The sequence below is a fragment of the Cavia porcellus genome, unplaced genomic scaffold (genome assembly GCF_034190915.1).
Source record: "Cavia porcellus strain 051 isolate PalLab524CR breed Dunkin Hartley unplaced genomic scaffold, mCavPor4.1 scaffold_32, whole genome shotgun sequence".
Lineage (NCBI taxonomy): Eukaryota > Metazoa > Chordata > Mammalia > Rodentia > Caviidae > Cavia > Cavia porcellus.
This window is the reverse complement of record NW_026947515.1, coordinates 45,000,973-45,014,242: the sequence shown is the minus strand read 5'-3', so window position 1 is coordinate 45,014,242 and position 13,270 is coordinate 45,000,973. Positions and strand designations below refer to the sequence as shown.

Here is a 13,270-nt window from a genome sequence, read left to right as displayed (position 1 = left end):
TTTTTTTTTTTTTTTTTGGTCTTTTTCGTTTTAATCGGTACCAGGGATCGAACTCACGACTGTCTGCTTATAAGGCAGGTGCTTATGCCGCTGAGCTAAATCCCCAGCCCCTAATGTCACCTTCTTACAGGTCTAGTACTGCTGGCCCAACAGAAACCAGTGAGTGACATGAAGAGTGACAGATTCTTTGTTTTTGAGACAGACACTTATGATGTTGCCTAGGCTGGCCTCAAACTCATGATTCTCCTACCCCAGCCTCCAGTGTAGCTGGGATTACAGATATCATGTACCATCACACCAAATTTGGAAGATGATTCTGAAGGAGAACTCAGTTACCCCTAAATTACTACCAAATTACTTCATAAACAATACAAGAACCAACTGTTGAATATTCACTAAAAAGACAGTACCAAAATGCCTGGACAGCGGACACTGTAAGAATACACAAAGGAAAAATCCCAATTTACAAATGAACTTGTGTAAGAAATTAATCCCCTCTCTTACAGCTATTTTCCAACTGTTTTAATGCTGGGAAATATACATATAGTTCACAGTAAAGACTGTACCTTCCCCGGGATTTGTCCACAAGATTTTCTGGAGAGACTCTGGAACCTGGTCTTTGATGGAGGACAGACTGAGACTGGGATTCTGGGCTGTAGCGACTCGATGTTTTAGCCCTGACAGGTGTAGACACCAAAGCTGATGGTGAATTTTGGAATGTAGAAGTGGGAGGCTGCTGGGGAGGCTGAGAGGGAACTTGATTTCTAGCAAAATCTTGTGTGATAATTTGCTGTGAATTGAGAAGAGGAAGTGATTAAACTCGGCATGTTATCTCCCAAACCATTGAAAAATAGGGCATTTTAACTGGTTTTTACTTTCTATAAGAAATCTGCTTTATATATAATCAAAATACTGATAATAAAAAAACTTACACAGATGTGATCAGCAAGTGTGATAAGCCGATGGGTCCTGGGCACTTGGCCTATCCCATCTGCCTGTGAGGAAGGGGGCAGCTGCTGTTGTGGAGATGGCGATTCCTGCTGTGGCCGATAGTGATGCAGTGGTCCTTCATACTGTCTGGTGGGGTCGCCTTAAGACAGAACAGAGAGCTGTCTTACTCCAGAGTTGTCCCCACTTTTCATTCATCAAAGAGTAAATGTAATTCAGAAGAACATGTGAAAAGGATGTTGCATGGATCTCTACAAACAGAATGTAGGTATCTTAATTTTGAAGCAAAAGATAATGATTCACCAGTGGAGGTCTGAGGACTAAGAATAAAATGAACGCAGAAGTAAGGAAAGAAAATATCAACTTTCCTGTATCATTCGTCTGTGACAAAGAAGAACAAGTCAAAACCTGCTTTTTCATGGGAGTGTGATGATTCATGCCTGTAATCCCAGCACTTTGGGAATATGAGGCAGAAGGCATGCAAGTTAGAATTCAGCCTGAGCATTTAGAAATTCAGGAAGCGGGGAAGGACTGGGGAAGGGAGTTTAGTGCAAAAGCCTTAGGTTCAATTCTCAATACTGCAAGCGAAAACTGCTTTTCAAGTGGTCCTAGAAATGGCAAAATGCTTGCCTAAAACACATGAGATCACATGTTTAAGCCAGAACCACCCCTCTCAAAGCTTTCATTATTACACTTTTAAACTGCAGTTGTTTCTCAAGCAGATTCATAGATTACCGTAAAAAAGATATCTTAAAGTAACTTAGATAAGCAAATGATAAATGAAAACATGTAGACAGACGTACTTTCTGTTTGATTTGCCTTAACAATCTCCGGCTGATAGGTCTGCAGTTTCTCTTGGGATGGCGCAGGTGAGCTGGCAGGACTCACCACCTCAATAGCATCACTAGGTGTTTCATACCTATGAGAAGATACTTCAAGAAAAGAAGTCTTATTTTAAAATGAATCCATGGAAAGTTCCAAAAGAACAACTTCTACAAACCTATTTTCATATTTTAGTTTTTGAATTTTCAAAAATATTCAATGGCACCGAGGTTAATGATGAGACTTATTGAGTCCACTGGACTGTATCAAAGGTGCCTCTGTATATAAACTCAGTGAAGTACAGAGTTTTCTAAAATTCTGTGAACTCTTATGATCATCTTTAAAAAGCCCATAATAAACAGTAAGATGTGGCTGAATAGAGAACAAATTTGTGATACTCTCTTGAGAGCTGAAAAATCACTGGGAAGCACTCAGCAGAGAAGATGAACAAATGAAAAAGTGTATGTCAATGGTTAATTGAATCCAATATTCCAATTCTCAGGTACCATCTGTACAAACAGTTTGAGGCTATAAACCAGCTTCATTACCATAATGTTAGAGCTAATAGGTTATGTAATATTGTACACTGATCTCAACTGGAGTACTGACAAAAATTACTCCAATTTTCCTGCACTGTAGTATATTGTACAAATAAAAAGAAATGAATAGGGAATAAAAATGAATTCACAGAAAGGTAGGATATCAACCAACTGGATATCACACACATGAGACAACAGCCCCCTTAAAATGCAGTTCCCAAGAAAACGGGCTATGCAGAAGGGGCCTAGGTAGGATGTCACAGTCCTACCCTAGGCTCAGAACCCAGAACTAGCAACAGGTCTAACTTGCTTAGGAACCTTGCAAATTTAGAGAGCTCTTTGCATCTACAAAGTACACCAAAGAGAGAAAAAGGTCTATGACCCTGGCTGGACATGCAAACAAAAGCTTAGAACAGACTCTATTACTGTGCTACCACCTGCTCCTCTACTGTCTGACCCTTCTGCCCCCAAACAGGTCATGGATGCTGCAATTACCTGGGTTCATGAGAAGAGAAACCTCATAAACGGGATGGAAATAATCATGAGGATCTAGAATATATCACTACAATTTAAGCAATTTACAGTAATTTGCAACTTTTGTACCCATTAATAACAATGCTTATAAATCAGCATCCTAAAACTGCTGACAATAATATACTCTTAATAGGAAGTCTGAAGCCAAAGATTTGGCTTCGCAGCACAGCACCTATCTGGCAAGTGTGAGGTCCTGAGTTCGAGTCCCAGTACCCTCCACCAAGTCTGATACTGGACTGTGTTCCCATTGCTCTTGAAGACACAGAGACAAAGTAAACCAATGCGCTTCTCCCACAGTGAGAAGGCTCTTGAGTCAAACTGAAAAACCACCTGAATAACTGTTTACAACCTGTGGTCTTGATATAACTGCCCAGTGATAAAAAGGCAATTGCATATAGAAACATGAACACTCAGAAAATAACCAGTGATTTGTATGTTCAGATTTGCTGAAAAGACTCCTAGAGCAAGGTTTGATTTATCATGCAAAATGAAAAAGAAGTATTTTAATGTGATTTGGCAACCCAATTTTCATTCTGTAACCCCAAGTGAAGTCACTATGCCCACTGGAAAGTCCCCTGCAAAATACAGGATGATAAAACTACCTCTTTCTCAGGTAGCAGTTTTCTGTATGTTGAAAACCTATGTTGTAGTGTAGATTTTCCAAGTCCCAAGTTAAAAGGAAGTCTCTTGTACACTATACAATACACTAAACGTTCTTCTCAATCTCAGCAATGTGAAGATACAGACTTGAATGAGTTATAATTAGACAAGTGGAAATTTGGAGGTAAAAACAACTGCAAATTGCATACTGCTGTACAAGAAACTTTTCATTATCTCCACTATTACTCTGTTTCTGTAATGGAGATAACAGACAGATGACTATACAATTAATATTACTTCAAGTACTAACACCTACTTGCTTAAAAATTTTTTTTTTGAATTCCATACAGAATTTAGGAAATGGTTAAAAAAAAAGGCTGGCCCTGAACTCACAGCCGTCCTCCTGCCTCAGTTACCCAAGTGCTGGGATTACAGATGTGCACCATCATGCACGTCTAAAAGACATTTATAAACAAAGACATTTTATAAACAAACTTTTCCTGCATTTTACCGAAAGATTTATGAATTTTTTCTTGCAGAGCATGTATCACCATGACTAATCAGACTGGACCAAAACCCAAGAAAGGTGCAAAGTAAATAGCAACTACCAATAATAAGGTAGTCTTCCTTTGTAATAATCTAGACATTTTAGAAATTTAGATAAAGGACTTAAGAGGCTTTGAGGGATCACCCTATATCGTGAACCATATGTCCTCACAAATGATGTCTGAGGAATTATACCGCAGGAGCACAGGTTTTGATGGTACATCTCTCATCCTTCAAATGCCTAAATAATGTTAATAAGCTCTGTCCTCTATCTAAAGACATTACAACTTTGGCTCCATAAAAATTATAGCTTTCTTGTGGAACATACATCAGTAAGCTTAAACTTAGGAAACAAGATATTTAAATCACCTTGTAGAAGACACATTTTTGCACTGATCAATCAAGAAACATCTTACATTTAATGTCAAGCATTAGGAGACTACTTTATACCACAGAATTGTTTTACCTAAAGAATAAAGTAATTCTCTACTCAGATATCACATTGTGAAACTCAGATTGAGATACATACAGCTACTAGAAGAGTCTGAACTTTGAGAGCCACGTTCCCTTGCATCCTTGTCCGAGGCAATTTGCCGGGTGATGATCACGTCTATGAAGTTAGCTGCAGTAATGGTAGTCTTCCCTCGGGTTCTTAGCTCTTCCTCATATCTGGATTTTGGAGGAGGCCCTTTATCTTTCCCAGCCTCAGAATACACTACTGAAGCATGAGGCTGGGGCTTGCCACTTGGAAAGGCTGAAGAAGTGTACAGACACTGAACAGATCTCTTCTCCACCTCCAGGCTTTTCTGCTCTAGCTGCTGCTGTTCACTAACTGCTGCTGACCTGCTTCTCAAATTTTCTTCTAACCTGGCAGCTTCATGCTTACTCTCTTTTGTTTTGGAAACATCCATCTGGGGTGCAGAAGCTGCAGCATCCACAAGAGCAGCCAGGGCATCCGCAGCAGTGTTGTAACGGGAAGCTGGCAGGCCTTGGCTTATTGAAGGGCCCCCAGCAGGCAGTGGCCTGTGAATTAAAAAAACAAAAACCTCAGCTCTTAGGACAGGACAGCATTTATGGATATGGAAAGACAAACTGATAAAAACTATTATTAGAAAATATGACTGTTAATTAAGTCACAAATTTCAAAAAACATACAGTATATACAAGAAACTGGAAAAAAAAAAAAAAAAAGAAACTGGAATTTTTTGGTTAAAACTTACATAAGCAGGTGTGGTGGTACACATTTTAATCCCAGCACTCATAAAGGCTGATGCCAGATGACTACCATGACTTTGAGGCCAGTCTGTGCTACACAGTGAGTTCAAGGCCTGAACTACATATCAAGAACCTATCTCAAAACAACGTAAGTGAAACAAAGTATACAAGAGACTGACATGATTCGTAGCTGAGCAGTTGGATCCAAGGGTGTGATCACACTGGTTCCATTGGTTCCCTGGAAAACACTGGGTCTCTGTTGCAACATAGTCTCCTGAGTTCTTAGTGAAGGGGAAGGGGAGCGAACATATCCATGACTGCCAGGTCGGCCAGGCTGTTCTGTGCCTATAGGGACCAAAAACCAAAGATTTTAAGAAGAAAGATAAGCCATAAAGAAGCCAGAAATCAAAGGCAGGAACATTTATGGAATGGTAATTTCCTAATATTTCTAAATAGGAAACAAAACATGAAACAGGAAACTAGACATTTTTTATGCTTTTCCGGAAACATATTTTCTAAGTTCCTCAGTAAAGATGCTTTAAAACCTACAGTCTCTTGATTAGTCACAATCTTGATTATAGAGAGAGACAAAACGACACCAACAATGAAGTACTAATACCAATCAGGTAAGTTCATTTCTCAGATAGTTCCTCAAAATTTGCTACATTTATGATTTTCAAAATCAAACTGGGTTCTACATTCTAAGCCTTATAATGGAAATAATACACTACTGCTACAGCCTTCAAAAGTAACTCTCTCAGCACTACCCTTAGCAAAAGTTTACCAGCTCTAGGACCCATCCGTCCAGATTTGAGGCATTTCTGTTCACTTAACTTTAACTCTCCTACAAGACAGTAAGAGCCTGAAGTTGGTCACACGTCCTTCCATCAGAGGTCTTGAGCGTCTGTATTCTCTTTCGTTTCTACCTCATTTTCTGTACCCCTGTCAACCTTCTACCTTGCTCTTTGTAGAACTGACAATTCGGGCACGTAACTCTTATTCTTCAAGTACCATTTTAGCCAAGCTCTTTAGCAGTTTTTTTCCTCTGATCCCTTATATCAGTTTATGTATTTTTGTAAGATATAATTTTTGAAGTAGAAATGCTAATAGCATTTAAAATGTTTATCTCCAAAAGGACCCAAAACATTTATCAATTAACATTACCAATGTGACTGTTTATTCAGAAGCTGCAACAAAAAAAAATCTGTAAGTCTTCTAAAATATCTGAAGAAAAGTCTGGGGGGCTGGGGATTTAGCTCAGCAGCATAAGCACCTGCCTTGCAAGTGTGTGGTCATGAGTTCAATGCCCGGTAAAAAGAAAAAGACCAAAAAAAAAAGTCTGAAGAAAAATTTTATTGTCCTAAGTCTGCATATACATCCATATGACAACAAACATTTTAAAAATTAACGTTATGTCATTTGTACGCTGCTTTCTTCGATTAAATTATCTTCATTTTTTAATGATATACATGAGGGCCAGGCATAGCTCAGTGGCATAGCGCTTGCCTGGCAAGCATGAGATTGTGAGTTCGGTTCAAAGTACCAAAAAACAAACAACAAACAAAGATACACATAGGCTCAATTACGGTGTTAACTCACAACTGAAGTATTTAGACTCCTGTTATTATTTTCTGTAGATAATAGGTTACACCTAAATGTGTTTAATATTTGCAATCATTAGAATGTTTAAGATAATTCCTCAGGAATACTTAAATCAAATATATGATTCACTTTTGGGCTCCTTACATGTATTGCCATCCAGATTAATTTCAAAAGATGTGCCTGCATAAAAACATGAATGAGCCCTTCAGGCCACTGCCTTTAGTTCTGTACCTACTTCCTTGAATGCAAGAGATCAGTGACTCTACTCTTGAATGCAAGAGATCAGTGACTCTGACAATATAATAAACAATATGACCTAATTAAAATTAACAGATGGTCCAAATATGCCAGAATAAGTTAATCCAACACAAAAACCACTCCCTTTGCTTTCACTAGCTATGCTCTTTTTGTTTTTCCTGCTCTACCTTGATTTCATATGAATCTTGTTCCTCACTTCCCAATATCCAGTTATTAAGTCTCTTCATATTCTTCCCCACAGTTCCTTTCTGGTCATTAACAGAATATATTAAGCACTGGAGATTTAGCTCAATGGCATAAGCACCTGCCTGGCAAGCACAAGGTCGTGAGTTTGATCCCTGGTACCAAAAAAATAAAAGTAAATTTAAAAAAAAAAAGAATATATTAAGCTAGTGCCAGCATGCATATGAACAATAGATGATCTTACTGGTCTCTCGGTACCAGTCTATGCCTACCTGCAGGGTTCTAATTCATCCTTTGGCACCATTGTGCAGTTGTTCTGATAATATCAGAGTGGCAGTATTTCATTGTAATTCAAGATACCCCGGAACTTTCTAACCATATTTAGCATTCCCTCTTTAAATTGGAGTTCAGTCATACACCTTCTTCGCTAGAGCCTTTGCGCAGACAGTTTTTAGCTTTAAGAGCTCTATGCCCAGGATCTTCAGGCACAACTATCACCAAAAGCTCTGTTTTCTAAAATTCACCTCTTTCATCCAAACTTCTTCTTTTTGAGACAGGGTTTCACTATGCAGCTCAGGCTGGCCTTGAACTGACTTTGTAGTCCAGGATGGCCTCGAACCCATGGCAAACCTCCTGCCTCAGTCTCCCGAGTGCTGGGATTACAGGCATGCATCACCGTACCTGGCCTCATCCCAATTTATATAGCACTTTCACCTGCATCTTACCTGAATCCTGTAATGCTTTGCCATCTTGGAATTCCTAGTTACCTCGCGGCATTAAGCACAATGCCCACAATACTAGATTACCAAGACCTGTCTCTAGGAGGGAAGAGCAGTCTCTCTCACTGACCTGGACGCAAGTAGAGGTCAGAGGAAGCCACAGCCATCCGTTCTCGCTCCCGCTCCCGCTCCCGCTCCTTCTCTCGTTCCCGTTCGCGCTCCCTCTCACGCTCTCTTTCCCTCTCCGCACTTGCAGCTGCTGCAAGATGTGTTGAGTGTCCTGTAAAACACATGAATCTGCAACTTAGAGACAAAAATGTAAACCTATCAGGTACAATTTTTAAAATTCATATGTGAATATTTTTTTTAAAAAAGTTCCAAATTTTTGGGGATGTAGAAAATTTATTTAGGAGTTTTTGGTAACAACTGGGGAATATAATCTTTTAGGGTACTGAGGGTTATCTAGTCACATTTGACACTCAGGAACTTCTGATAAATATTAAGTGGAAAATAGCACAATAAATGAGAAAAATTGCCCCAAACACCTTAAGACAGGTGTGTGACTGTCAAATCTTACCTGGAGACATAGAAGCAGAGTTGTATGGCCTGGGAGGGAAAGTAATCTGTGTACCAGGAATATAAGTGATTCTGTCCATGGGAGGAGTGCTTGTTCCCCCTGGATGAGGCACTAAAATTGCTGGAGGCATATTGGTCAGGTCAATGATTCCTGTCCAAAAGACAAATACACTTTATGATAAGTTTTATTCTAAAGGTACAGAACTAAACATGGGTTGTGGATTTTGGTCTCCTATATATAACCCAATGATAATTTGGATATAACATAAATAAAAACCATCCAAAATCATCGTTACTTTTTAAGACTTTGAATCTAGAGAAGAAAATTAGATATTGTGCTCTAAATCAGTGACCTCAAGGTATAGCAGGTTAAAGAAAGGAAACTCTAAAGTGTGGATTTCAAATACATAGCACAATAATGTACTCTGGTTATTTCACTGTCCACAGAATACCCTGTCTCAATACACTATTTTGTTTGCTTTCAAGGACTAAAGTCTGATGAGAGAAGTATATGCCCCTTTTTTCTCTCTTTGCGTCATCCATTTGACAAGTATTTATTAATTACTCAGGAAACACAGTAAATTCTAAAACGAACACCAGAAACACACACCTCTTGTTGCTGGATATGGGAGACCTAGGGGCTGCTCCCGTGGTGACAGCCCTCTGGCCACATCTGGGCGCAAGTTCACTTGCATCTGTTGTGAGGTAATGTAATCATTTAGGATTGTCTGTCTTGTGTTCTCCATTGCATAAAGCTGATACTGACTTGGGTACCCTGGAGTTGGTGAAAGCTGTCTCTGAAACAGGTATGCAGCAGCTGCTGAGTAAGAGAATGAGAGAAAAGCATTGAGTATTGTTTTCACCTGAAGTATTATATTTTCAACTGTTTGATAATAAAATTCATTTTATAGTAATGAAAATACTTTGTGACATGCAGTGTTACCTTCCTGTTGGTAAAAATGATTAGTCTAATTAATGCACGTGTTTGGAACAGAGATTGCCCAACTTCTTGTAAAGGGTCACATACCCAAATGTTTTAGGCTTTGTGGGTCATGCAACATCAGTCACAGCTACTCACCTTTATCACTATGGTACAAACAAGCTATTATTGATAACCAAATGGGCATGACTTGGTTCTAATGAAACTTTAAAGAAAAATGTCACATCATGAATTGGCCTATAAGTTATTTGACAATCTTTTGGACAGAACATGACACAAGATACTATGAAGGGTTAAGTATAGTAAAAAGCAGAGTATTTCAAACTTCAGAATATTTGTAATCTAGCTCAGTCTCAAAAAGGACAAGCAAATGCAACTGTTACAACATAAAGAGCTATCACAGACACTAAACAAACTATAAGCAATTCTGTCTAAGAATGTCAGTGAATAATTTTATATCTATACTCTTCCTAGAAAACCCGCTGGTATGTTTTCCAGCAACTTGCTGAGTCTGTGCATCTCACTGGGAGAGACAGCCTCAAAAGTACGGATGCTTGTGGACTTAGGATAGGGTTATGGCCAATAAACTCACTATGTAACTGAAAATATCTTACAATGAAAATGGCCAGGGATAGTGGTACATGCTTGAGAAGGTGAGGCAGGAAGATTACAGTGAGTTGAAGGCTAGCCTGGACTACACAGTGAGACCCTGTCTCAAAAAACAACCGGGGGGCAGGATGGAGAAGGAAACGGAGGCGCAAGTAAGTGAGGGAGGGGACAGAAGGAAGGGCGGAGAGGAGATGGGAGGGAGGGAAGCAGAGAGGGAAGGAGGGAGGAAAGAGACACAGAGAGAAAGAGAAAGAAAGAAAAAGAAAGAAAGAACTGAAGCTGCCTAACCTGGAAGCTGCCTAACCTAGTGGATCTCTTAGCAAAGTAACCCAGCACAGTCTAGAGTACTGGTGTTCTCCTGGACTGCGGCGCTCAGTGGGAGCTGTCACTCACTGACACTGCCCAGCATGGCTAGAGGATTACACTAATTCCAGAAAATTCACAATGCGAAATACAGTTTCTACCGATCATCTATCATTTTCACACCAATATGAAGTTTAAAATTCCTAAAGGGAGTGAACCACTGTATGTTAGGGACTCTATACCAGCTTTGGGTTCCTCTGAAACTTAAGTTTTGAAGCAACATATAATTTGATAACACTGACAGAACTCATAAAATATTTGCTACAGGTTTTTTTGCTGCTACAAAATATAAACTTTTAGAATTCTTAGCTTCTTAATTAGGCATATTAACTAATAATGATAAACTGCTTTCCAAGGTGAGAAACAGTATTCTGAGTTCTAATTTCAATTGAAAGGATGTAACAAGAAATGAATTTAGAGGCCTGAGTAAAGAGCACATATATGTGACTTAGGCTCAGCTGGCAGCAACAAAGAGGGAGCAGGGATGAGGCTCCAGGAGGAAGAGCCCCGCAAAGACCCAGGATGTAACCCGTCCTCTCTTGTTGCTGCACGAAACCTACGGTCCTTGGCCAGCACAGACTGCCCTCTAGGAACCTGAACATGTCCACTGACACTAGAGATGTGTGCTTATCAACTTCTTCCAGTTGGATTTGTCACAAACAAGTTATATAGCTAATGAAATAGTCTGGGAATCAATGAAAGAGGAAAGAAAAGAGTTATTTCTCTGAAAATTAAGTTGGTTGCTTTGGAAAGACTCAAGGCAGAAGTTCAATCAGGTGTGCACACTACAAAAATTTTAAAGACAGAACAAAAATCTAGAAAAATCTGTATTTGGAATATCTGAAGCTATCTTTACATTCTAGCTTCACTTAAAAAAATAAAGACAAACTGGGTGTGGCGGTGCATGCCTGTAATCCCAGCACTCGGGAGGCAGAGACAAGAGGACAGTCATGAGTTTGAGTCCAGCTTTGGCTATATAAGCAAGTTCAAGGCCATTCTGTACTACATAGTGAGACCTTGTCTCAAAAACAAAATGAACCAAAACAATAAACAAAAATTTTTTTAAAAAACGAAGCCAAACTTGGAACTTAGATCAAGACTTAGGCAAACAATTATCTCTGTTGTTAATTAGCGTGTTTAAGATATGCCTGTCACTTAAAAATAATTCCTGACATTTACTCACATTTTCAATTAGCTTCACCAATTACCATCAAATAACATGGCTTTTCAGATACTTATTATAATATTTTTAGTTCTTTAAAGGGTGCCAGCATTGTTTTGTTTCTTGATTTGGATGCTGGTAACATGGGGTCTTCAGTTTGCAAAAATTTACTGAGCTGTATCTGTACAGTTGTCTGCATACTGAACTATAACAGAAAGTTAAAAAGTCACACAGGTATATTATTTCTCCGCCATAGGTTTCAGTACATGTCATGCTTACCAGGATCCAGAGCCCTGTGAAAAGGCATGGCTGGATCCAAGTGCGTGGGAAGGTGGCTCCGATAAACCTCTCCCGCAGTGCTGCCCCTGTGATGGGGATCAAATGGGCTGTGGCTCACAACAGGATCCACCCCAGGCACTGGAGACTTGGCTGATATACTTTCTCTTTGGGTAGGGGTCAGTGTCGACTTCCTTTCATGATTGGCAGACTTGCTAGAAGAAATCGTAACTGAAAAAAAGAGCCAATGCTAAAAATTCTTCAGAAAATTAGCAGGCCAGCTGCAATGGCACCTATAGTAATCCCAGTACTCTGTGAGGCCTGGCAGGAGGACTAAAAGCTTGAGCCCAGGCGTGAGCAAGTTAGTAAGGCCCTGTCTCCAAAAATAGGACGAATGAATGACTGGGAGCTGGGAGAGTAATTCAGTGCAAAGACCTTGGGTTCAATCCCCACTCTCTTTCTCTCTTACATGAATAAAATAGTAAATAAAGAGAAAAAGATAAGAATGATCATATTTATTAATTTCTCAACAATATAAATAGTTTTATTTTTTCAACTTTTCAGAGTATGCAAGTGTAAGCAAATAGGAAGTGGTGTGACCTGTGAGAGACTATCCCCTCTGGTATTGTTCCCCTTTCTGATCAGATTATGAAGATAATGAGATTCCATTACAAATGACTTTGTTTTCTGTATGACATTCTAAATCCTTGTGGTTCCACTTGCAGCACCCCTCAGTTTCCTCTCATTGCCTGTATCTCCCAACCTTGTCATCTGCCAATCATGAGTTACACTGAAGATTTTCTTTACTCTGCGCTTTCAACAATTTTCTCATTACTTAACAACATCCACATCAACAACATTCACTGTTTTGCTCCTCCTCTAGCTTCTCATTTTCAAAACAGGGTTATTTAGAATGGTTAGAATGCCTCACCCTTGTTTATTATATCCAAGCCTTTCACAACCACCACTCTGTGGTAAAATAAAAATGAGTTATTTTAAGCCAAGCATGGTTACATATCTGTAAATCGCAACTCCTGGGAGGCTGAGGCAAGAAGTTTGCAAATTCAAGCACAGCTGGGGCAATTTACAGACTCAGAGAGACCCTGCCTAAAAATTGAAAAATAAAAACATCAGTAATCCCAGTGCAAATGCCCTGGATTCAATCCCAAAATACACACACACACGAACAGTAAATAAATAGATGCACCTTTTTTTTAAGACAGGATCTTGCTCTGTAGTTCAGGCTGCCCTTGAACTCACTATGTAGCCTGTGCTGGCCTTAAACTTGCAGTGATCCTCCTGCCTCAGTCTCCTGAGCGCTGGGACTAAAAACATGCCATTACATCCAATCAAACATGCCATTTTAAAAATATAACTC

General features: G+C 39.4%; 2 protein-coding genes across 21 annotated transcripts in view; one reads left to right on the top strand and one right to left on the bottom strand.

Moving 5' to 3' along the window:
- Ttc19 (tetratricopeptide repeat domain 19) overlaps positions 1-942 on the top strand; it is a 41,617-nt gene extending 40,675 nt beyond the window's left edge. For all 3 annotated transcript variants that reach the window (XR_010045303.1, XM_063242473.1, XM_063242472.1), the window contains one exon: positions 131-942. Coding sequence is in view for 2 of the 3 variants with exons in the window: in XM_063242473.1 (XP_063098543.1) it covers positions 131-222 (92 nt within the window). In the remaining variant the exon portion in view is untranslated. The remainder of the gene's footprint in view (positions 1-130) is intronic.
- Positions 1-13,270, bottom strand: part of Ncor1 (nuclear receptor corepressor 1) — a 152,723-nt gene that overhangs the window by 13,559 nt on the left and 125,894 nt on the right. For 13 of the 18 annotated variants that reach the window (XM_063242447.1, XM_063242441.1, XM_063242453.1 and 10 more), the window contains 9 exons: positions 11,896-12,123; positions 9,153-9,362; positions 8,544-8,693; positions 8,097-8,246; positions 5,384-5,549; positions 4,519-5,012; positions 1,752-1,880; positions 933-1,090; positions 567-790 (listed from right to left, as the gene is read on the bottom strand). In XM_063242447.1, coding sequence (XP_063098517.1) covers positions 567-790; positions 933-1,090; positions 1,752-1,880; positions 4,519-5,012; positions 5,384-5,549; positions 8,097-8,246; positions 8,544-8,693; positions 9,153-9,362; positions 11,896-12,123 — 1,909 coding nt within the window. The remainder of the gene's footprint in view (positions 1-566; positions 791-932; positions 1,091-1,751; positions 1,881-4,518; positions 5,013-5,383; positions 5,550-8,096; positions 8,247-8,543; positions 8,694-9,152; positions 9,363-11,895; positions 12,124-13,270) is intronic. The other 5 variants (XM_063242448.1, XM_063242446.1, XM_063242455.1 and 2 more) reach the window with 2 other exon arrangements.